Source organism: Callorhinus ursinus, unplaced genomic scaffold (genome assembly GCF_003265705.2).
Source record: "Callorhinus ursinus isolate GAN/ISIS: 27379988/994484 unplaced genomic scaffold, GSC_fseal_2.0 scaffold28, whole genome shotgun sequence".
Lineage (NCBI taxonomy): Eukaryota > Metazoa > Chordata > Mammalia > Carnivora > Otariidae > Callorhinus > Callorhinus ursinus.
In genome coordinates this window covers 4987589-5011797 of record NW_027397090.1, presented here as the reverse complement: position 1 = coordinate 5011797, position 24209 = coordinate 4987589, and the positions used below count along the sequence as shown (strand labels likewise).

At 41.7% G+C, this 24209-nt stretch overlaps 1 protein-coding gene across 4 annotated transcripts in view; it reads left to right on the top strand.

Moving 5' to 3' along the window:
- The window catches only part of RORB (RAR related orphan receptor B), a 199351-nt gene that overhangs the window by 148193 nt on the left and 26949 nt on the right, over positions 1 to 24209 (top strand). For all 4 annotated transcript variants that reach the window (XR_012374029.1, XM_073878075.1, XM_073878074.1 and 1 more), the window contains 4 exons: positions 12163 to 12284; positions 13763 to 13895; positions 17492 to 17599; positions 19337 to 19447. Coding sequence is in view for 3 of the 4 variants with exons in the window: in XM_073878075.1 (XP_073734176.1) it covers positions 12163 to 12284; positions 13763 to 13895; positions 17492 to 17599; positions 19337 to 19447 (474 nt within the window). In the remaining variant the exon portion in view is untranslated. The remainder of the gene's footprint in view (positions 1 to 12162; positions 12285 to 13762; positions 13896 to 17491; positions 17600 to 19336; positions 19448 to 24209) is intronic.

Sequence of the window (24209 nt, the reverse complement as noted above, 5' to 3'; positions counted from 1 at the left end):
ATATGAAACATTTCAAGAATTATATCCTTGGGTTTCTCAAAATCCCGTAGGACAAAAAGCCATGAAATAAGACAAGGATGAAAGTAAGATGCAAATTAATATTTAGGCAGGAGTATTAACTGGGCTTAGCTGGAACTTTATTTCAAGCTGGCGTGAGGCTGTGTTATATCTTCGGGGATGAAATTTTGCAGTTGTGGGTGGCAGCGAGAGGACACGGGCTAACGGATACCCAGCGAGTGAGCAAGCAAAGAAGGAAGGGGAGGCTCCTGTATGTGCTCCCCACTGTAGCTCTTAGATGGGTTGGGGGATTCTATAGGACCAGTCCTCTTAATGAAAGCTCATTTAAGCTCAAAGATGATTGACAGCATATCTGCGAGGTACTAAACAAGACAGTTCAAATAGCCAAACAATATGCTTTTAAAAACGGGGGGGGGGGGGGGGGAATCCATCAAATTACCTGTGAGGCTAAGTGGATAAATTACCTTTTACACACATCGCCTGAATTTGTTGTTGCTTTTAGCAATTTTCTCTCCAAAGACAAAGAAATGTGAATTCCTTGGTCTCTCCTATATAATCTTAAATATAGATTTAATTTCCTATTTCTTGTGTCCTCTATTTATGGAGCCTGGCATAAAAACTAGACATAAACCTTTTTTTTTAATTACCTATTCCAGAGGCTGAGTGTTACTAGAGGAGATTGCATAGAGATTGGTATGAAAGTGACCTAGTCCCTTTTATACTACTATTGAATTCTATCAAGTCTACATAGAAACATAGAAGATCTCACTAGCGTGCTTTATTTGGGAGAATTCTGTCGACATTGGTGTTTCAATTGTTACTTATTAAGAACCTCAGGCAGGTGCTATGGTCTTACGGTGGCACCTTTAAGGGCTTATGCTTCTACACATAAATCTTTTATAACTGCTTAACTCTATCTGTGCATATCCACACGTATATTTAACAAATATACATTTCTCTATGCATAATTAACGACTCATTCAGAAATGGTACAGAGAATAGAATTCAATTCTAGCTATGTATTTCCTTTGTCCGCAGTGGCACTGGTAGCAAACACAGCTGGGCATGTGATTCGGGAGCAACTGTCTAGTAAGTCATTGAAATAAATAAAAGTAGACCAAATTCGTGAGAAAAATCATTCAAGCAGCATGGGGAAAGGAAAGCCCGGTGTCTTTCGTTCCCCCTTCCTTGCTTTGAAGGTAGACATCTTGGGAACTTCCACTGTCTTCCAATACCTCTTGCTCCCCCCACCCCTGCCAACCACAGGCCCTTTGCAGGCAGTTTAGGGACCATATATTGAAATTGAAAATCCTTATTCCACATACTAGCCATGTGAACTTGTTCAAAATTAGTTCGGCTTTCTGAGGTTCAGCGTCTTTGTCAGAGAAATAAGGTGGGTTGGATTAAATGACGTTGGAGGATTATGAATCTCCCACCTCCTGGCGGGAGGTTTAGCCCTCTGTACAAATATTCCCTCTGTTATAGCCACTTCCCAAAGACAAGGATAGGTGGTAGAGAGGAGGGACTTACAGGTAACTAGGCTGTTCTGCAAGATGCTCAAGCCCCTTGCCTGCGGCTGTAGCCACCCACGCCTCCCTCACAGCGGGGAGGACCCACGGGGTGGGGTGACCCATCATCTGATGACCCATCATCAGTGATAAAGTTAATAACCACAGTCAAACCAGAACTATGCACCAGCCTCTTCCCTCCATCCACCCTCCTGAAAACAAAACAAGACAAAAACAAGAAACCAGATTAAAATGAGCATCAAAGATCACCAGAGACAGCTCAAGAAGAGGGTGGCAAGCAATCTCCAAATACCCCGAGTTCATGTTCATCCAATGTGAAGGATGGGATACTGTACAGAAACCTCTTCAGGGTAAATCCGCCTGTCCTCACTGGCCTGCTCCAACCTGACTACCTCCCTGAGCCTCTCTTGTGGGAAAAGAGGAGGCTGTAAAATGAAGATATGTTCTTGACTGCTAAGGGGCCTTAGCCTTAGCCCCAGACCTACCAGGTTACCTTGGGCACTGGAGAGGGTCTTACTTGACTCCTCTGAAATTTTCACGCCCCCTTGTTCTTTGCCACCTACAGAAGAGGCTGCTATTTCTAGAATCCTGCTTTCTATCTCAAGAGAAATTTCCCAAATATGGGGACTGGGCTAATCAACTCCAGTGGTCACATTTCTGCGATCTCTACCATGGCCACACTCTTGTCTTAACTAGTCCATGGCTGTGCACTATTCTAGAGTGTCCTGGGACAAAGAACTATAGTTCTTTGCTAGGGTCGTTCAAATCTGTATCTTTCTAGATATCCTTTAATAACCTCACGAAGATGATCTAAAATCACCTAGTGATATGTTGTAGCCACTCTAGTACCAAGCTCTGTGCACTTACTGGCATAATGTATACAAAAGCACTTTGTGACCAGCAAGGCTCCAAACAAATAGAAAGATGGTTTACATTATAAGCAATACAAAGACATATGCTCAGTTCAAGTGCTTGTACATGTATGCATATCAGTCACTATGTGCTTTACCTCTATTAATACAGCTTTCCTAATGTGCTAGCATTCACTCCATTAGGTAAACATTCTAACTCACATTTTCTGTTTTGAGTTGAAATTGCACAAAACTGATCTTCCTCAGTGGACTTTTCCTAGAGATACTAGTTCAGGATTAATTTTGGACTCAGAATTAGAACTTCATAAGAAAACTGTAAAATCCACCAACAAGAAAGGAAGGGAGGGAGGGGGGAGGGAAGGAAGGGAGGAAAGGAAGGGAGGAAGGAAGGAAGATGCTACTGAGAAGCTGTCAGAAAACCAATTCCACTTTACACACTGAATTTCAAAAGCCATGGTAGATATGAAATATTCTGCAGTAAGGAAGAGGAAGGGAGATTTCAAGAGGTTCTGCCTACAACTTGTCAAGGGGGGGGAAATGTTTATGCTTACGAGATAGCCTCTGAAACAGTCCCCACGATCAAACGTCATTTCGGGTCATTACAAGCTTTGACACTGGCTCTGAGCAAGAGCCCTGAATTGCTTTTCCACAGATGCGGGGTGGAGATGTACTGTTTTAGCCACATTTCCACACACCTATCTTGGGAAGAGCTTGGTTAGGGCTAAAGTACCACGAGGGCCATCATGGAACACAGAAATGTCATTTGATGGCCAGGTCACCGGAAGTGAAGGCACTTTGGTGTTACCGGCATAGGACACAACCAACCTGAGAGGCTCTCCCTGTCAACAGGCTTAGGATTTACTCCTGTGAGGTTTGCGAGAGTAGGGGGACCTGTGGGAAATGTTCCTCGCTGGAAAGACTTTTTTCCTTGTTTGTTTTATTCTAATTTTATTGTTTTGATTTCATTTTAGGCTCTAAACTTTCCTGTGGCAAAATACTTTCAACCCTAAGGAGAAAAAATGTACTATTTAAATTTGAGCCATGTTTCTGAGGCCCACTGGGGAAATGCTCTCTTGTTGTAGGACGACTTAGAGCTAGACTACTTAGAAAACACTTATTTTAAAACATTAGTCGACTAAAGGTATTATTTAAGGAATCAAGTAACTTTTTAAAATTTAGATTAAATGTTTGAAAATGTAAAAGTTACCTCCCAAGATTTCCTCTGAAGTAGTTCTTTCTAAAGGTCAGAAGTGCATTGACTAAATTTCCAAAAGGAAGAGGGGGGATTGCTTCAGTTTAAATTTGTGGTCAATCCAAAGGTCAACAAAATCTAAATAGTAAAAGTCAATCCTGATGATGGCCCTGAGCAATTTTCATAATTAGGTTTTCATCGTTTGCGACCCGCTAATTGTCCTTCGAGTACTGTATGGAGGCATAGTCTTTTAAAGAGAGGAGGGAAAGATTTTAATGGACTCTGGTTGCACTGCTCTTGTTTGTCCCATCTGAGACTCTTCAGTCCTCTTATGCTCTATAACTCTGCAAGACTCCCCCTCATGAGTCAAAACAAAGGGAAATTCTCATGGAGCCCCTCAGACTCAAGTAGCCATGTTTCACACAGCCCTTAGAAGATGTCTCTCCTACCAAATCCTTCTGTAGATAGAAAATCAAAAACACTAGGACTTTAAGATGTTAAGTGACTTCCCAAAGGGCACAAAGTAAAAATCTGAAGGGGTCCATGTTGGCTTCCTCTGTCTTACAAGATAGCTCCCTTCGAACTCATTAGTTCCAGGACATCAAAGTAAGTTGATGTTTCCTGATTGTTCTGTGAAGGAGGTCTTTCACTATGAAAGTTAACTTTGAAATGTAATGTTTTCATAAAAGATTCTTTCTCAGTGTTATTAACTAGTTTGAAGAAAGGGAACTCTAATTTCCCAAAAGTTAGACATATACACTATCACAATAAAACAAAACACTTTTGATCCCAAATGGCTTTCCATTATGAAAGTATTAAGAAAGAAAGCACCCTCTTAGATGGTTAATCTGTTTTGCTGCTTTGTGATGCTTTTTTGTGTGGCTTATACTCTGCTTAGACACAAATGCTAATATAGATTCTTTCAGTTTTTCTTTCTGCTTTACATTGTGCTTTCTTACCTTCTATTTAAAGTGTTCTTTGGGGCATTTGGGTGGCTCAGTTGGTTAAGCGACTGCCTTCAGCTCAGGTCATGATCCCAGGGTCCTGGGATCGAACCCCGCATCCGGCTCCCTGCTCAGTAGGGAGCCTGTTTTTCCCATTCCCTCTCCCTCTGTGATCTCTCTCACTCTCTCTCAAATAAATAAAATCTTTAAAAAAACTTTTTTTTAAATAAAGTACCTTACCTGAACTTCCTAAAATTTGTAAATAGTAACCATTTTTATTAACCATCCATTCACTCAGTCTTTGCCCAGATATTATTATTACTTGTAGTAATAGTAATAGAATTTTTTCATTGTTTTTCTCTGTGTTCATATTTCATTGAACTATGTTGATCACATTTTCATCATTTTTTATAGTTAATTACATAATCTCATATTTGGTTAATATAATTTTTCTGAAGAATTCTAAGAACATTTTGGTTCGGGTCTACATGAAGTAAACATCTATCATTTTTTGATATAATAATCAGCAATAGAATTTGTATGAAAAGGAGACCAGAAGCTATCTTAATTCACTGGTGAGGGAGTAATGGGTGGTTAGACCATGAAACTGAGCCAACAAAGGAGTTATAGACTATTTATGCTCCCCAACTCCTTCTTAAAAGAATTTGAGAAACTAAATGCTAAAAATGTATGACTTTCCTATTGAGGCTATGCATCACTAATAGGTGGCTGTTTTAAGCTTAAATGTTATTGAGGTTTTTATGCTAACAGGACAGTTCTATTTATGCCTAAAAAATAACAATCTCTAAATAGAGATTGGAAAAATCAGAAAGGTCTTGAAATTGACACTGTCCTCCCTGACAGTCACCTATTACACCCTAACCAGTGCACTTGTTCCATTTAATGACAGAAAACTTACAAAACTACTAGTCTACGGTCAAAAAGACAAAAATGCGCACTTGGTTAAATGTTTCACCTTTCAACCAGTTGTTCTAATATATTATAGTTAGTGCCTCAGAGCATGGATTCTGAGGAATCTTGATACTCTGAAAACCTAATGCAGGCACTTAAAACTTGCCTTGAGCAAGTCCGTAGAGATATCATGGCATTAATTCAAAGTGAATCCCCTAAGAATTCCACTTTCACACCAGTAGTACAAACGAAACAGAGAATTGAGTGGTTCTCTAGATCCTTAAGGCAAGTGATAAATTAAAAATTCATTAATCATTTTGATTGAGGCTGAACTAAATAGTATTTTAGGGAGAATACTTCCAAGTTTAAAAGAAATCCCTTGTGGAGGAAAATGAATAGAGGGTATAGTTCACCAAGAAGAAACCATCCTTTCTTATGAAAAAAAAAAAAAAAGGAGAGGGAGGAGAAAGAATTAGGAGCAACGCCCTTCGAGTGCTATATATAGCGTGGAGTCTCAGCTTTCTCCCGCCTTGGTACAGTTGGGCCACGGGTGCTCTTGGTAATAGCACGGAAAGCAGCAGTTTTTAAAGATATACTCAACTCTCCCCGCTCCCAGGATGTGGGATTCTAATGAAACCACCTGTGTAATCCGTGTCAGAGATGCTGCAGCCTTTGGAGAGCACCATTTGCTGAAATGTCTAGTGAGAGCTAAAATAAGCCCCTTTGGTGGAAAAAACCCGCTGAGTGGTTGAAATCAGAGCTGCAGAAGGTCACTTGCTATTTTAGAAGCTGCAAGCTGGTCCTCATTTTATAGCATTACAGTTATAAACAAGAAATTGTCACCTTGTCAGTATACTTATTTCTCACCAAAATATACACACGTAGCCTTTTTTTCTACATAGAATTAGATAATTTGGATGATTTGTTTCCAAACTTCGCTTTACTCTGTGGATCAGTATTATGCAAAATTATTTTCCATGTATTTCTTTAAGCGTTACTTCAAAATACTATTTTTACATTGTGTGATATGACTGATCTTTAAAACTCCATGTACCTTTGTGAACTTTATCATATACATTTCAACCATCTCTAAATGCCTTAAGGAAGGCTTCTTAGATTTATTCAACAGATGACAATGAAGATTGATGAGGATGGGGGAGGGGTGTAGAAGTCCTTTAAGTCTCAGAGAAGAGGGAGCCAGTTCACTTCTGAAATTATTTAGATACAGTCCATTTGGAAATGGAAGAAGGAGGTTAGTTCCAGCCCCAGGGTTCTATAATTTTTGCACACATTGTTGAGAATTACCATCAATTTTATTCTAGCTTTCCCTTCGAAAATTTAATTTTTCTCTTATTGCCCACATCGTAAGTGGATTTAAGATTACCCCTAAGAGTTCCAGGGAAGTGTGACAATTTTAACAATATTTTTGGGGTTTTTTTCCCCCATCATAAATGATCAAGTATATTTGCTTTATATCAGTTATTTTCTAAGCCTTTTTATTGGGATATGATTGGCGTACAAAAAGCTATACATATCCTTTAAATATACAACTTAGTGAGTTTGGAGAAAAGTACAGTCTGTTAGCCACAATCTGTGCCATAAACGTATCCCTGTATCAATTATTTTAAAGATTTCTAGGATTATTCTTATACTTGGATTGGATGTTGTTTCTGTCTCCTAAAGTTACTTAATACGAGGAGTTACAAACTTTGCTAGTCGGTTATAAGTCTTATGTTCCAACAAGCCTTCCTTCAAGAAAAGTATCAGGGTCAAAGTCCAAAAGCAAAACAGCAATTTTATCGGGAGAGGGATGTGGAGAGAAAGCGAGAGCGAGACATTGCTCATGAAATTAACAAATAGAAAATAAGGCTCATGGACTTGACATTAACCTGTAATTGCACACCCAGTTTTTCTTCACAGCACCAGTGTTTGTATTTTACCTTATTGTGATTGAAAAGAAACGACCAGACAGAGCATATAAGATTGTTTTTCTCATTCCTTGACATCATTTTACTAGCTATCAAAGCAGCCCCTGTACTCTTAGTGAATTGGACAAACCTCTGTCTCACTGAACATATACCGAGTCTTAACTCCTGAGACAATGGAGCCCCGTCTTTATAGCCACTTAAGAAACTTCTAGCCTCATCCCTGCTCTCAGGAAGAACAGGGCAGGGTTCATGGACATTGCCCCTGAAGGCGGGAGACCTTCCCCTTTGTCAGCCATCTGGGCCATAGTCCCGTCGAAGCCCTCGTCCCAGCACAGTGCGGTGGGCTCCTGCTTGGACGTGTGCCATCCGCAGCCGAAGCTGGCTAAAGAATCCGATGAAAACTAGGCTCTGACCAGCAAGCGCAATCCAAGTCCGGGAAACGGATGAAGGGTGTGCGATTGCCCAGAAAGATTCCATATCCTCTGCTCTTTTACCTCAGTCTCTTTGTCTGGACTTCTCATGCCGTCGGTCCCTGAAGAGGACTGAGTGTACTATTACCTTTTCTATTTTCCCAGGCAAGGACTCTTGAAAGTTCCTTTGGCTCCTAGCAGGAACTTGGCATACGGCATTCTTTGTTGCTCCCTTTGTCCCTTCTTAAATCCTTCTTCCCTTTTCACAACCACAGACTCTCAGTGCAGGCTGACCATCTCCTCTGATGGCCGTGCATCTTTCTAATGGACAGAATGAGCCCTCAAGCACTGCTCCCAGGGGCCTGAGTCTAGCTTTACCCTGTGGTTTATTGACCCGCAGCTCGCCTTTGCATGGCAGACTCGCGGGAGAATGTGGAGAAGGGCCGCTCTGCAGCTGCTTCGCCCTCGTTGATATTCATAACTCTTATGTCAAACAGAGGTTTACCTTTTATTTCTCACCACAAGGGTGTGGGAAATAATAGTGCGCGTTCCATGCTTGACCTCAAAGCCATTGGCGGGTGCTTAGGCTTTAAGATCATCTAACACAGGACAGTATAAGCTTTCTAAAATCCTTTGTGAAATACAGCAGAAAATAGAACAGGTGGGTGGGTGGATGGATGGATGGATGGATGGACGGACGGACATTTTCAGTATTACCTTTACTAACTCAACATTGGTTGAGCACCTTCCATATTTAATGCTCTCCATCTCTCACTGCCACACACACTGGTCCTGGGCATCCCACTTCAGAACTGTCTTGAATCCAGAGCCGCCTCATATCTTGCTTGACTTCTTCGCGCTACAGCCTGATTAATCTCACATACTCCCTCATGCCTCTTCATCTTCTTTGCCCTGGCTAAGGTCACCTTTGAAAAACAAAAACCCGACTGGGTCATTCCTGCTCCACAGCTTCCACCAGCTGCCTAACGATAAAAAATCCATATTCCTCGGCCTGGCTCACTCAGCTGTTGGGTCTCTGGTGCCAGTTTCCATCCCCGGTCTCGTTTCTTCCATTTCTCTACGCACTCTATGCTGCCAGCACGACAGAGTTCTTGCCAGCAAGGACAGACCTGATTTCAAATCGCCATTTGCTGGCTCTATAAAAATGGCTCTAGAGTCACTCTTTCCCTCAGTAAAAGGGAAATTGGTTGTAAAATGTAGGGCTTATAAAGAGCAGAAATTACCTAGCTCCTAACAGCTGTCCGTGTGTGCCTTTGTAAGATCATTCCCTCTACCTGAGGTGTGCCTTTCTCTTCTTCACGTGACAAACCCCTGCTCAGACCCAGACCAACAGGCTCCTTCTCTATGGTCATTTTTCTGCTTCCCCCAGACTGAGTTAGATACATTCATCTTTGGGGCTCCCACAATAACTCAAGGGCATTTAGTATGTCATGACATGGTATCTGATATGATATATGAGACTGTAAGACCCTTTGAAAAAAGACAATGTCCTTTTCAAAAAAAATCTCTACCTTAACCTGGCATATAATAGCTTTTGTTGAATGAGTATACGAAGGCACTATGCTGGCTCTGCAGTCCAGTTCTTGAAAAGCACACACACAACCTTGAAGGGTATGGAACAAACGGATCCCCACAAATAAGCACAATGCAAGTCTGAGCGGAATAAGGGCTCAGTCGGATGTAGACTGGAGTGTAACAGTGGCCGACCCTTCTACCTGAGGTCACAGAGAAGTAGGGAAAACTCCGCAGGGAGTGGACCTCTGAGCTGAGTCCTAAAGCATGCGTGTGGATTTTACTTCCAATTTTGCTTCACCTGTCTGTGTATTTATTATGCCCACCTCTCCTTATGCCCTGTAGGACCCCAAGCTTTGGTGGCAGAAGGCTAGAGATTTTTTAAACCTTGGCCAGGAGTTCCCAGGAGATGGCATAAAGGGACAGATGAAGCGTTTTTCATAATGCAGTTTTGAGTGGCACTTCTAGTTTTGCTTGTAAACCCCAAAGCCTGTAACTTACTGACAAATCAGCATATCTTTGAAGATGAAAACAGACTATACCAAGAAGATAAAGGTTTAAAAACTAGGAAGCCATAGAAATCTTATGTTTTCATTATATACTTACTGAGGAAGAGATACTTTTTTTTAGATTCTAAGTAATTAGACTGCCCAAGTGAAATTGAAAAATGATGAACCATGACATACCAATCTATTTTAATATGATGTATAAAGTAATTCCTGCCCTTTTTTTTTTACAACATAGGATATTCAATAAAATTTTGAGTATAGGATTTTTTAAAGAAAGGATTTTAGAATTTGATAAGCAATGAGAGTCTAGAAATTCAGCTCAATGCTGAATCCAATAGAGCGTAACTATAATCATAATTTAGCATTTTGTAGCATCTTCTACATCTAGCACTTAATGGTTCTGATTGAAAAACTCTAATAAATATTGAAACATCTTCCTTCAGTAGCACTGGTTGCAAAATTAAATATCCCTGTTTTGTGTCCGTTGGAGACATCACATTACTTCCCTGATGACAAATTCTATAGAGTGATCACTGTGGCTAGCATTTCTTCAGTGTTTATAATATACTAGGCAATGAGCTATACAAGATTTTTTATTCATCAACCTCATTGGAGGCACAAACTTACATGTTTTTATTCTCTACAGCACCAAACCTCAACATACTTCACGCCACAGGGGCGCCTGGGTGGCTCAGTCCTTAAGCGTCTGCCTTCGGCTCAGGTCATGATCCCAGGGTCCTGGGATCGAGCCCCACATTGAGCTCCCTGCTCGGCAGGAGGCCTGCTTCTCCCTCTCCCATTCCTCCTGCTTGTGTTCCTGCTCTCGCTATCTCTCTCTCTCTCTGTCAAATAAATAAAATCTTAAAAAAAAAAATATATATATATATATATATATATTTCACGCCACATATACCAGAAGTTTAGCGAGGTAAAAAGAAGGTACCTCGACACCACTTTGGGTGTTATCCTGTAGGAATGAAATATGGCTATTTAGAACAGAAATTGCATCTGAAATTGCATAACCGGAAACATTAGAAAAATTCTATTTCTGTATGAGCCAAGAACAGTTATTAGGCAGAAAAAAGGTTTGGCCATCTTCCTTCTTCTCATCCCACCCGTACAGAATCCCTGTGTACCTTGGTTCCCAAGATCTCACACTATTCACGTGTTCAAATGGCTGAGGGGATTTTGAGGGAACCTCCTACCTACTCTAACTTCAGGGGACTCGTTGTGGGTTTTGAAGGAGATCTGTTATGTCTGGTTCTATTGTTCAACTTCCATACCTCCAAACCCAGAATGTTCAGTATTTAAGATACAATATCCAATACCATTCATTTGAGATGAATGGCCCCAAAAGACTGATTTTGTTCCTACTGTTTTATGAATGTAATCATTTTCTCATTTTAACCTTTTTAAAGAGAAATTTCATCTTATAAAAAATTAGAAAGGAGAATATAATGGTCACTGTGACCCAACTTCAATAATTATCACCTCATGAGTCAATACTGTCTCATTTATATTCCCTCTCCCGTTATTTATCATGTAAGATATTTATATGGTTCCAAAGTCAAATCTACAAAAATAACATCAGCGCACCTAGCTTCTACCTTGTCCTTCTCTCTTCTCTTTCCTCTGTAGAGAACTTATCTGTTTAGATTATTGTTTTATCCTCTCTTTAAAAATAGAAGCCAATAGAGTTATATTTAAATTCCCCCATTCTAACATAAACAATGGGAGTCCAGTGATTTTCAAAATATTTTAAAGTCTTTGGAGTACAAATGTCAAGAGTGTTAGTGGTCTCCTAGGCCAAGAAGCAGGAAATATAGTCATTTGTATTTATTTTAAAAATAACTATTTGTACATTTTACAACTTGTAAAGCCCCAGGTTTGTGACCAAAAGGGGGAGAAAAAGGCAGCAAATTTTGATTAAAAGACTGGAAATTGAGGGGCGCCTGGGTGGCTCAGTCAGTTAAGCATCTGCCTTAAGCTCAGGTCATGATCTCAGGGTCCTGGGATCAAGTCCCACATCTGGCTCCCTGCTCAGTGGGGAGTCTGCTGCTCCCTCTGCCCTTCCCCCCACTGTGAGCTGCTCTCTCTCTCTCTCTCTGTCTCAAATAAATAAAATCTTAAAAAAAGAAAAACCTGAAAATTGAAAAAAAGACAATAGTTAGGAGATACATAGGTGGATAGTAGTGTTAGACATTAATACAATCAGAGTGTCTCCAAAGGGATTCCTGTAGTAAACATTAACAGCTAGTTTCTTCGCAGAGCGGGAATTTATTCATAAACCCTCAAACTGATATTCCTTCTCACAGATCGAATTGCACAGAACATCATTAAGTCCCATCTGGAGACATGTCAGTACACCATGGAGGAGCTACACCAGCTGGCGTGGCAGACCCACACCTATGAAGAAATTAAAGCGTATCAAAGCAAGGTACTCTGAGAAAATAAGAGACCATTTTTCCTGGGATTTCTCTATTTCTGGCTTTCTCAAACCTCAGCATTACTGACATTGGGGTTGGATAATTCTTTGTGTAGGGACTGTCCTGCACATCATCCCTGGTCTCTACCCACCAGATGCCACTAGCAATCCCGTCACACAGTTGTGACGATCAGATGTCTCCAGATATTGCCAAATGTTCCCTGGGAGGCAAAACTGCCCCAGTTAAAAAACACTGCCCTATTTGAGGGACCAGGGAGACTGTGCCCACATCAGATGACTTTACGACCTCTCATGATGGCTTCCAGGGGCCAGGCAAGGAAGAGAAACAATAGAGAAATTGTAGCAATAATAATAGTTGCAAATTTACACTACAAAGATATGCAATAACGCATCCTAAATGTTTTTTCTTGCCCTAAACGCCAAAGAAAAACAGGATAACTCACCTCATATTATTATTATTTATTATTACTATTATTATTGTTACTTTGTATCCATTTGAGAAGTTTTTGAGAGAAGGAATTTGCTATTGTTATATAGTCACATTACTATCCTTTGGGATTGAGAGCCACAATTACAAGATCTACCAGTAAATGAAATTTTAAATAAAATACATAAATGTGTCTATATCTTAACATATGCAGGTCTCCTGGCTTGGTCATTCAGTAGAGCATGCTTGATCTCAGGATCATGAGCTTGATCTCGGGATCGTGAGTTTGAGTCCCACGTCGGGTCTAGAGATTATTTAAAAATAAAATCTAAAAAAAATATGTAAATGAATAAATGTATGATTATGACATTGATTTTTCTCCCCTGGAACAATTAAATCTTACCCCTCTTATATAAATAAGGAGACAAAAGCACAGCTATTGTTAGGATCAATAAAAAGCAGAATCCATACACTTGGATTTACGTTTCCCGTTCCAAGGAAAATAATGCAAGGATCAAAATACATTTCAGAGCTTCTAAATTACTTAAGAGAGTGATTTGATTTGAGGTCTTTCCCCGTGCAATTCTTTTTATACCAAACAGCACTCTCCGTAAGTTCTGGAAAAAGAACACAATGTAAAAATCTTACAAGTTTAGTGTTCATTTAGGTGCCCACGAACATGACCAGATCAAAGCCTGGGAACGAAATTACTGCTCCTCAGTGCGAGAGTTTGTTTTCCCAAAAATGGACTAAGAGCTTGAGTTTGTTTAGGGGAAGAGGAAGGGAAAGAGCAAAGAAACTATAAACTTCTATCTTTACATATTATTTCAATGCTTCCCTTGTTTTAGTCTCAGTACATTGACAATTGTGGTGTATCAAGGTTCGAACAGGTCTGAAGAGTACGTTAGGAAATATTGTCCACCTCTTTTAAAGGAACTGGGTACATTCCGGCCTTGGGTAAGCACCAGTAGGGAAACCCTATTTCATGGACTCTGCACGTTGTTCTTTGCTCCATGTACATTCTGTGTCTTCTCTCCTGAAGTCCAGGGAAGCGCTGTGGCAGCAATGCGCCATCCAGATCACGCACGCTATCCAGTATGTGGTAGAGTTCGCCAAGCGGATAACGGGCTTCATGGAGCTCTGTCAGAATGATCAAATTCTCCTTCTGAAGTCAGGTAAGCAAGCAGAGGATTCATGGGGGGCCTGTTGGAGACCGGGGTGTGGTCAACCCTTCACTCAGTGTTCGTTCTGGAAAATCGTCCTTCCAATATGTAGTTCATTTTTACCACCCACACTGTCAGCCAACTCCCAGAGGCAACTCTCGGTAATAAAAATGCCCTGATACTCATTCAGTTCCCCTTTGAAGTCAAATACAATTTTGCTTATTGAAAGTAGAGCTATTAATTGCGGAGGTTCAGATACCTAGCCTGACAGGCAGTGCAAGTAATTAGCGTGTCAAGGTGGCTGAAATGCTGAGCTGGCTCTAAAACGCGCTACTTGCCTTCTGGGGTGGGGGCGGGGGAATCCAGGCTAGCAGCACGCTGCCTCTGTGGTCATTTCCCATCATTTTAATGAGGATAGCCTGCAGCCAGTATATACCCGGAGAAACTCCCTGAGCGCTAATCTTCCCCTCCCCTTCTCTCACACATGCTCTCTGACTCACACACAGTCACTTAGGAAAGTCTGTGCGTGAGTGACTTTGCAGATGCTATTACCCAAACAGGAAACAAATTTTCTTTCTTGACCCCCACCCGCCTTTGAAAATAGAAAATAAGAACCATCACGGTGTGTGTTAACCTTCATGGACCTGGGCCATGGTATATAGACTTGTGTGTGTCATAACATACTTTATATATGTTCATGTTTACTCATGCCATCTCATGGAGTCTGGGGACATTGTTATTGTTTCCATCTTATGGGAGGACTGGAAGATTCAGAGAAGTGAAGGGCTGAATTCAGTATCACAAAGCCAGTATGTGGCAAAGCTGCCATTTGAACTTGGGCCAGGTAGAATAGTTAGAAGTTGCTGTGCTGCTTTACCACATGATTAAAGATGAAACAAACCTTGACTTGAACATGAACTTGGTCTATCAGTTATCTATTGCTGGGTGCAAATGACCCTGAAGCCTCGTTCTAACGACAGTCATCACGGACTTTGCTCCCAAAACTGCACTGTGAGTGGGGCTCAGCAAGCGATGGCTTGTCTTTTGCTCCACGTGGGGATCACTGAGATGACTTGACTGAGGACAGCAGGATCCCCTCACATGGCTGGCAGTGTGTGCTGGTTGAGTCCCGAGTTCAGCCAAGGGTCTGGGCAGCAGCCCAGCTCCTATCCATGCATGTCAGCCTCTCCACAGCCTCTCATAGCATGCTTGCTAGGTTTCAAAAGCTAGCACTCCAAGAGAACAAGGCCAGAGTGCAGAGCATTCTCCTGGCTTAGCTGTGTTGTTTCTACGCCTCCCTATTAGTCAAGGCAGCATGATGGCGCACCTGGACTCGAGGGTAGGAGATGTGGATCCTCCTCCCCCCCCTTTTTTTTTCCAAAGATTTTATTTATTTGAGAGAGAGAGAATGAGAGATAGAGAGCACAAGAGGAAAGAGGGTCAGAGGGAGAAGCAGACTCCCCGCTGAGCAGGGAGCCCAATACGGGACTTGATCCTGGAACTCTAGGACCATGACCTGAGCCGAAGGCAGTCGCTTAACCGACTGAGCCACCCAGGCGCCCCTAGATCCTCCTCCTTGATGAGGGAGTGGTAAGGCTCTCGAAAAGCATGTGGGATGAAAGATACTTTTTTTTTAATTCTTTTTTTAAATATTTTATTTATTTATTCATGAGAGACAGAGGGAGAGAGAAGCAGGCTCCCAAGGAGCAGGGAGCCCGATGCAGGACTCGATCCCAGGACCCTGGGATCATGACCTGAGCCGAAGGCAGATGCTTAACCATCTGAGCCACCCAGGTGCCCTGGAAGATACTTTTGTGACTCTCTCTGGGGAAAAAAAAAAAAAATCTGCCATATTTGATATGTGCCCTTGAGCTCACCTCTCTAGATGGCAGTTCCCTCATTTGCAAAATAAAGTGAAGGAGTAGAAATGATGGATTCCAAACTTACAATTGCATTGGCAGCATCGGAGGAGCTTACTGACTGTTCTGAATCATAGGCATCATCCGAAGCCCATGGATCGGAATCTTCTAGAAGGGAACCCAGGTCACTGTATTTCTAAGTCTCAGATACAACCAGTCCATACATTGCCACTGGAGAACCACTGTGCCATATACTCTTCTGACATCTCTGCCTGCTGTAAAAATGTTGACTCTAGTATGAAGGGCAGGGTACTTAACCTCCTTAAGCCTCCCGTAACTCACCCGTAAAAAAAGGGGGGGGGCAATTAAAACTCACGTGAAATGGTATTGTGAGGAGCAAATAAAATAATGTAAGGGGCCAAGGAAAGTGCCTTCCACCTTATAAATACTCAATAAATGGTACCTGTTATTGTTTTTGTCAGAAAAGCACTGTTTTAATTAAGATGTACAAATCCCCTTCTATATGGGAGCCCCTGTGCTAGGTGACATAGGAGGGAAAGCAAAGAGAAATCAGCAGATCAAAGAAAATAAGACACAGACCTAAATATTAAGTGGCAACATAAGAAAGGCACCACGGATACCCTAGCAAACACCATGGTGTAGCCAAATCACCTGTATGGTAGTTCCTCAGAACGTCAGTAAATGTTCAGAGGGCAAAACAAAGGCAGCAAACTAATTCAGTAAATATTTCGGGGTGCCTGGGTGGCTCAGTCAGGTAAGTCTCTGACTCTTGGTTTCAGCTCAGGTCACGGTCTCATGGGTCATGAGATGGAGCAGCGTGTAGGGCTCCACACTCAGCAGGGAGTCTCCTGGAGATTCTCTCTCCCTCTGCCTCTCCTCCCACTCACGCCCTCTCTTCCTCTCAAATAAATAAATCATTTTTAAAAATAATAAAAATAAAATAGATATCTAGTAAGCACCTACTAGGTGCCAGGAACTTTTCTAGGTCCTGGAGATATAATAGTGAATAAAGTAGCCACAGCTACGTATGTTTGCGGACAAAGGTCCTGCCCTCTCTGTGCTAACAGGGAAGTCAGAGAAATGCTAGCTAGCATCAAGGTTGAACAAGTTCCCTCATGTTGAGGCTTCCCCAAGCCTTTGACCTGTGAATGTTGATTATAACTCTCCGAAGTGAGATCATATTCAGCATTTTGCCAAAACTCATTTGACTAAGAAAACTTCATTTCAAAGACATCAGAGGTCAGTGGTGCCCTCCAGAAACACCCTGAAGGAGTCCCTATGTAAAGTCATCCTGTGCTGAAATATGCAAGGACTATGGTAGAAACCGAGGCAGGGAGCACATGTGGCCGATAGCAAAACTTCTACAAAAGTGAACAAGCTGGACTTGCGTGCTTCTGAGCTCCTTGTGAATTCATGAGTTGTAACTACCTTTAATATTAGTCAAAAAAAGAAAAATATGTATGCTTCCCAAAAAACAGGTAGTTGCTGCCCTCCATTTTAGCCACCTTTACAGTCTATGTTATCTTTAATTCCTCACACAAGCATGAAGAGAGCTTTATTTTTTACATGGGAAGGAATCTTGAGGTATTTCTGAATGGGTGCATCTGTGTGTCTGCGTGTGTGTGTGTTTTCAAGGTTTTTTTTTTTCTTTTTTGAAGTCTCGTGGCCTTTACCTAATAACTTCTTTATTATCTCATGTATATACATATTTTATTTTTTTATTCATAGGTTGCTTGGAAGTGGTTTTAGTGAGAATGTGCCGTGCCTTCAACCCATTAAACAACACTGTCCTGTTTGAAGGAAAATATGGAGGAATGCAGATGTTCAAGGCCTTAGGTGAGTTGACCTTTGATGGTGACACAATTTTCTTAGCTGCCATCAGTTTCTCCACTCAGATCGAAGTTGGTAAATGAAATGCTATGATTCTTGAATGTGAACTAGCATCTCATGTGGTAAGGGCTGGACTAGGTGAGCCTCTAGTGTTTTATCTAACCCTTCAGATCTTACAGTTGTGCATCCTAGTATGAAAGGCAGGGGAGAACCACAGACCCCGTTGAGATTGACCACACCTCATTCAGAAATCAATGAAGACCGGTTCTGAAAGAACTGAGATACATTCTAGATTATTCTTTGTAAGATCAGCTTTTATTTTCCTTCTAGCTCGCTGCCTCATAGACCAGGGGTGGTCCATGGGTGATCTCTCAAGGGTCTTCTGTAAATGTATAATCATTAGTTAAGATATTTAATGAAAAGAAGAGCTCCTTCACTTGCTTCTCACCCACGGCGGTGACTTTCTTCCTGTTAATTGATGAAGTTCTGGGAGCACAGGGAGAGTGGGTGCCAGCCTGCCCCCAAAGGACCCCCGGACCATTCCTGTGGGTGGGCACACACAGAGTCAGTCTTTGGAAGTGTTGGGTATCATTCACATCCAGGCATCAGTACACGGTGCAGATAAGAATGGTAGCATAGATGGGCCAATGCCAGGAAAGGTTTAACGACTGGCAGTGCCATTTGCTCCATCCCTGGCCCCCGGACACCACAGAAGCCCAGTGCCCTTTCACCTTTTGTGCTGTCAGTTGATACAGCGGCCAACAAGCAAGTCCGTCCGGCTGGTACTGTTTCCCTCCTGCAGTTGATACACATCCATGTCGTCTACAAGGCTCGATTTTCAAGAAAGGAGGAAAAGCCTTGGCAAGCAACTTGGGTATATTTCCAGCCTCATAAAATAAACATTTACCGAGGATCAGTGTGTAGGGATGAAGCATTCTTTTGCCAAAATTCACCATTGCTAAGCAACTGACCTACAAGGCATCCAGGAGAAGGTAAAAATAAATGAATGCCTGCCCCTCCGTAAGATTTTCAGGGAAGTTACCAACTTGAAAGCTACCTCCGCTTCGTTCTATAAGAAGCTTTGAAAATCTCAGTTTGAGGGCGCCTGGGTGGCTCAGTTGGTTAAGCCACTGCCTTCGGCTCAGGTCATGATCCTGGAGTCCCAGGATCGAGTCCCACATCGGGCTCCCTGCTAAGCAGGGAGTCTGCTTCTCCCTCTGACCCTCCCCCCTCATGTGCTCTCTCTCTCTCTCTCTCATTCTCGCTCTCTCAAATAAATAAAATCTTTAAAAAAAAAAAAAAGAAAATCTCAGTTTGAGGCCTCTGGGCATTCTATGCTGCCAGGTTCCAGGGCCACTAAGACTGATAGCCCTTAGCCCCTTATGCACCATGTTTTCAGTTTTCTCTGAATGCTCTCTCTCTACTGAAGGATCCCCAGATCACTTATTTAATTTTTTTTTAGTTGGAACTAATTTCAAACTTACAAGATTAGATTTAGTATATATATTCCCAGTTGAATATTAGGGTGGGCACACACCATTCCCATTGGCCCCTCATTGGTAATGTTAACTTTCAGTACTTGATCGAGATTGTTGCCCAATTTCCTCATTCTGTAATTATTAGGAACTTGGAAATATTTTTGCCTAGTGTTTAAATCCCTGAATACCCTTTGGATTATGGGGCTTTTCTTACTATTGCCCCATTCCATTCAAGTATTCTCATTTAATTTGCCTTCTTTTATAGGTTCTGATGACCTGGTGAATGAAGCATTTGACTTTGCAAAGAATTTATGTTCCTTGCAGCTGACTGAAGAAGAGATTGCTTTATTCTCATCCGCTGTTCTGATATCTCCAGGTAAGGAAGTCTGAGGTCCTGTCTTAAAAAAAAAAAAAAAAATGTTTTTCTATCTTTAACATGGATTACACCTACCCAAGCCTATGTACTAAGGAGAAATTTAAATTTTCTTTAGCAAGCTTGTGCTATTTTTGGACAATTCAAAGGAAAGTAGCCTTAAATTAATTAAAATATGAGCCATTTTGCCCCACAAGCAAGAGAAGGGTGTGTGGTAAGTTTCACTCCAGATTCAGATAAGCAAAAGTATTCCTTAACAGATTAATGAGGATGGATGGCAGCCTGAGTTATAGCAAAGTCCTATTTCAGTTTTAAGAATAAAGGACATCAAAAACAAATGTCCAGTAAGGTGTGAGACTTAGTAGAAATAGATTTAAATGAAAGATCCAGTGTGAGGACAAAAGGAAATAACATGTACACCCTCTCCTCTTTAAATACCTCTTTTGTTGGCTTTCCCACCAAAATTAGCAATATTGGGGGCTTTGAAAGAGGTGAGGACAGCAAAGGGAAAACTGACTCCAACTAAAGACTGCAAAGGAAGACTCTCTGATATAGCAGCTGACATTCCCATCCGGGGATCTGTCATCATTTATCTCTGTGACTTTAAACGCTTGCCCACCCCCCCCCCCCGAGCTTTAGTCTCCTCATCTATAAAGTAATAGGTTTGGACTTCATTAAAGATCATGGGGAGCCTGGGTGGCTCAGTTGGGTAAGCATCCGACTCTTGATCTCGGTTCAGGTCATGATCTCCAGGTCCTGAGACTGAGCCCCATGTCAGGCTCTGCGCTCAGCTCAGCGTCTGCTTACGATTCTCTCCCTCTGCCCCTCCCTGCCCCGTGCTCTCTCTCTCTCTCTCTCTCTAAAATAAATAAATCTTAAACAAAAGAATAAAGATCATGTCTAGCTCTGAAATGTAATAAAATATCAAAATTTTCAAAGAAAGTAAGGTGTGATGTTTATAGATCAAATAGAACCATAGCAATTGAAGTGCTATTTAAAATATATGGCAGCTTGGGCGCCTGGGTGGCTCAGTCGTTAAGCGTCTGCCTTCGGCTCAGGTCATGATCCCAGGGTCCTGGGATCAAGCCCCACATCAGGCTCCCTGCTCAGCGGGAAGCCTGCTTCTCCCTCTCCCACTCCCCCTGCTTGTGTTCCCTCTCTCGCTGTGTCTCTCTCTGTCAAATAAATAAATAAAATCTTTAAATATATATATATATATATATATATATGGCAGCTCGAAAATGTCTAGAATCTTAATAAGTACTTGGCTCCTTCTTCAACCAGAATGAGAACTCAAGAGTCACTCAGCTGTCTGCTTGGTTAGATTGTGGGTGAAGGGATTACCAGTGTCATTTACAGTTGTCTCTTGGAACACATTCCTAATAATTTTTATGGCCAAGAGACTCATTCTTTCTATAAAATTCATCTTAGAGAAGAGAGCTCTTCTTATATCCTAACACAGTTTTCAGTGGGGCTGGAAGAAATTAATCTTACCTGTGATTGCACACATTGACATGTCATTGCAGCTGTGTCTACCAATAATACCAGTCTCTACACTTTAATTTTAATTTTATTTTATTTTATTTGAGAGAGAGTGAGCAGGGGGTAAGGGGAGGAGCAGAGGGAGAGAGAGAATCTTAAGCAGGCTCCATGCTGGGCACAGGGCCTGACATGGGGTTTGATCTCAAGACTCTGAGATCATGACCTGAGCTGAAATCAAGAGTCGGACGCTTAACCAACTGAGCCGCCCAGGGGCCCCTCAGCCTCTACACTCTTTATCAGTGAGGCTTCATTGTAAGTTTATTTTTAAATTTTATGAAGATTTTCAAATTTCCTTCTGTTTTTTATTTATCACGTTATCAAAAATGGAAATTATCACTTGGTATGCTATTACTAACAGTTTCTTCTGTGGCTCTGTCTACAATCAAGTTGTTCCTCTAAGCCTTTTTTTTTTAATTTTTTATTGTTATGTTAATCACCATATATTACATCATTTGTTTTTGATGTAGTGTTCCATGATTCATTGTTTGTCCACAACACCCAGTGCTCCATGCAGAATGTGCCCTCTTTAATACCCATAACCAGGCAAACCCATTCCCCCACCCTCCTCCCCTCTAGAACCCTCAGTCTGCCCTTCAGAGTCCATCATCTCTCATGGTTCGTCTCCCCCTCTGACTTACTCCCCTTCATTCTTCCTCTCCTGCTATCTTCTTCTTTTTCTTTTTTCTTAAAGTATGTTGCGTTATTTGTTTCAGAAGTACAGATCTGCGATTCAACAGTCTTGCACAACCCACAGCGCTCACCGCAGCACATACCCTCCCCAATGTCTGTCACCCAGCCACCCCATCCCTCCCACCCCCAACCACTCCAGCAACACTCAGTTTGTTCCTGAGATTAAGAATTCCTCATATCAGCGAGGTCATATGATACATGTCTTTCTCTGATTGACTTATTTCGCTCCGCATAATACCCTCCAGTTCCATCCACGTCGCTGCAAATGGCAAGATCTCATTCCTTTTGATGGCTGCATAATATTCCATTGTGTATATATACCACCTCTTCTTTATCCATTCATCTGTCGATGGACATCTTGGCTCTTTCCATAGTTTGGCTATTGTGGACATTGCTGCTATAAACATTGGGGTGCACGTACCCCTTCGGGTCCCTACATTTGTATCTTTGGGGTAAATACCCAGTAGTGCAATTGCTGGATCGAATGGTAGCTCTAATTTCAACTGTTTGAGGAACCTCCATACTGTTTTCCAGAGGGGTTGCACCAGCTTGCATTCCCACCAACAGTGTAGGAGGGTTCCCCTTTCTCCACATCCCCGCCAACATCTGTCGTTCCCTGACTTGTTAATTTTAGCCGTTCTGACTGGTGTGAGGTGGTATCTCATGGAGGTTTTGATTTGGATTTCCCTGATGCTGAGCGATGTTGAGCACTTTTTCATGTGCCTGTTGGCCATTTGGATGTCTTCTTTGGAAAAATGTCTGTTCATGTCTTCTGCCCATTTCTTGATTGGATTATTTGTTCTTCGGGTGTTAAGTTTGATAAGTTCTTTATAGATTTTGGATACTAGCCCTTTATCTGATATGTCATTTGCAAATATTTTCTCCCATTCTGTCGGTTGTCTTTTGGTTTTGTGGACTGTTTCTTTTGCTGTGCAAAAGCTTTTTATCGTGATGAAATCCCAATAGTTCATTTTTGCCCTGGCTTCCCGTGCCTTTGGTGATGTGTCTAGGAAGAAGTTGCTGCGGCTGAGGTCGAAGAGGTTCCCCTAAGCCTTTTTTGTTTTTTGTTTTGTTTTGAACCCTACAAAATTTCCCAGGCCTGGAAGCACAAAGATAAATGGGAGAAGTGACAAGAAATAGTTATTTCTGATAGCAACCGCATGCCAAATACTTTTCCTCCCACCATTTTCTCATTGCATTTGACTCTTTTCATGGAAAATAGTTAAATAGAAGACTCGTTCTAAGCCTGTGGGTCTGTGATGAGGGAAGCGGTTCCACTCTGGTTCCTGCTTGCTCAAGGGAAGTGTTGCAAAGTGTACTGTCCTTGTTAGGTATGTCTATGTTTAAGTCAGTAAATTCCTAGAAGCAAATACTTAAGACATGGCATATTTAACCTAAACAATCCATGAAGATAACTGCCCCAGACTTAAGGTAAGCCTGTTGTTTATGGATCAGAAATCAGCTGAACTGTGAGGCTTTTTCTGAAAAGAACGTACTATAGCCATCAAATTGTGCTGAGTTTGGAAGCATGACATTTGGCTTAGTCTACCTAGCAGCGAATCTTCCAGCCCTGGTAGCAGACCCACACTCAGGGGCTTCTGCAGCTCCAAATACCTCATTTGCCACCCTGGCCTAGTGCCATATTCAAAAAAGAGAGGAAAGACAGATGTCCAGCCTCTGCTGGCTCTCTTCATGCCAGACCCCACCCTCCCCCAGTTCTTGTCATAAAAGCCACTGTCTGTTCAGCTCCAGATAGTTTAGGGAACGGAGAGGGAGGGAAACCTAATTTATTCTGATTGACCATTGTCACTGAAGGCTTTTGTGCTCACTTACATAAGGGTTTTGCTTAACTGGTGGCTAGACTTGTCCTTGCCCTGTCTAGGATTACAGAATTGAGTTTCTCACCTGACCTGAACTGTGTTCAGATGGACCATTTCCAAGTTCTTTTCCATGAGCATTTGTTCAGCATTTGGAGACTCTAGATGTCTCTTCATGGAAGCGCCAACCCGAGGCATTGATGCTGGGCTGCATTTTATCACCATAGTGTATAAAGCTTCTAGGAAGAAAGGAAGGAAGGGGGTGGTGAAGAGAGGGATACAGGAAGGAAAAAAGAATATAGGACCGGAGAAAGGAAAGGAGGGATTATCCTACCCACCACTTAAAAATTCCATGTACAAAAAGAGCACACAGTATTAAATTTTTGAAATTGATTCATGTTTATGCTTTGCATTATAGCTTAGCTTATGGGAAGGGGGATCCTGAATACCAAAAATATTCCTGTGCAATAGATTTTCTTCTGTAATTCATTTTCTTCACAAGTCATTAACTTCTACTTTGAAAGAATCTAAATATATGTCCAAAAAAAGAGAGGTGTAACTTGTCACAGATAATATGAAACACACCATGTTTATTAGAACCATTGAGCCCTTCCCTCCATCCTCCTTTCCTGGTGTCAGTGTATATCCAGCATTACTGTCATCCAGGTATTTCTTATAAAATATTTGTGTTTTATGTAAATAACTATATGTCTTCA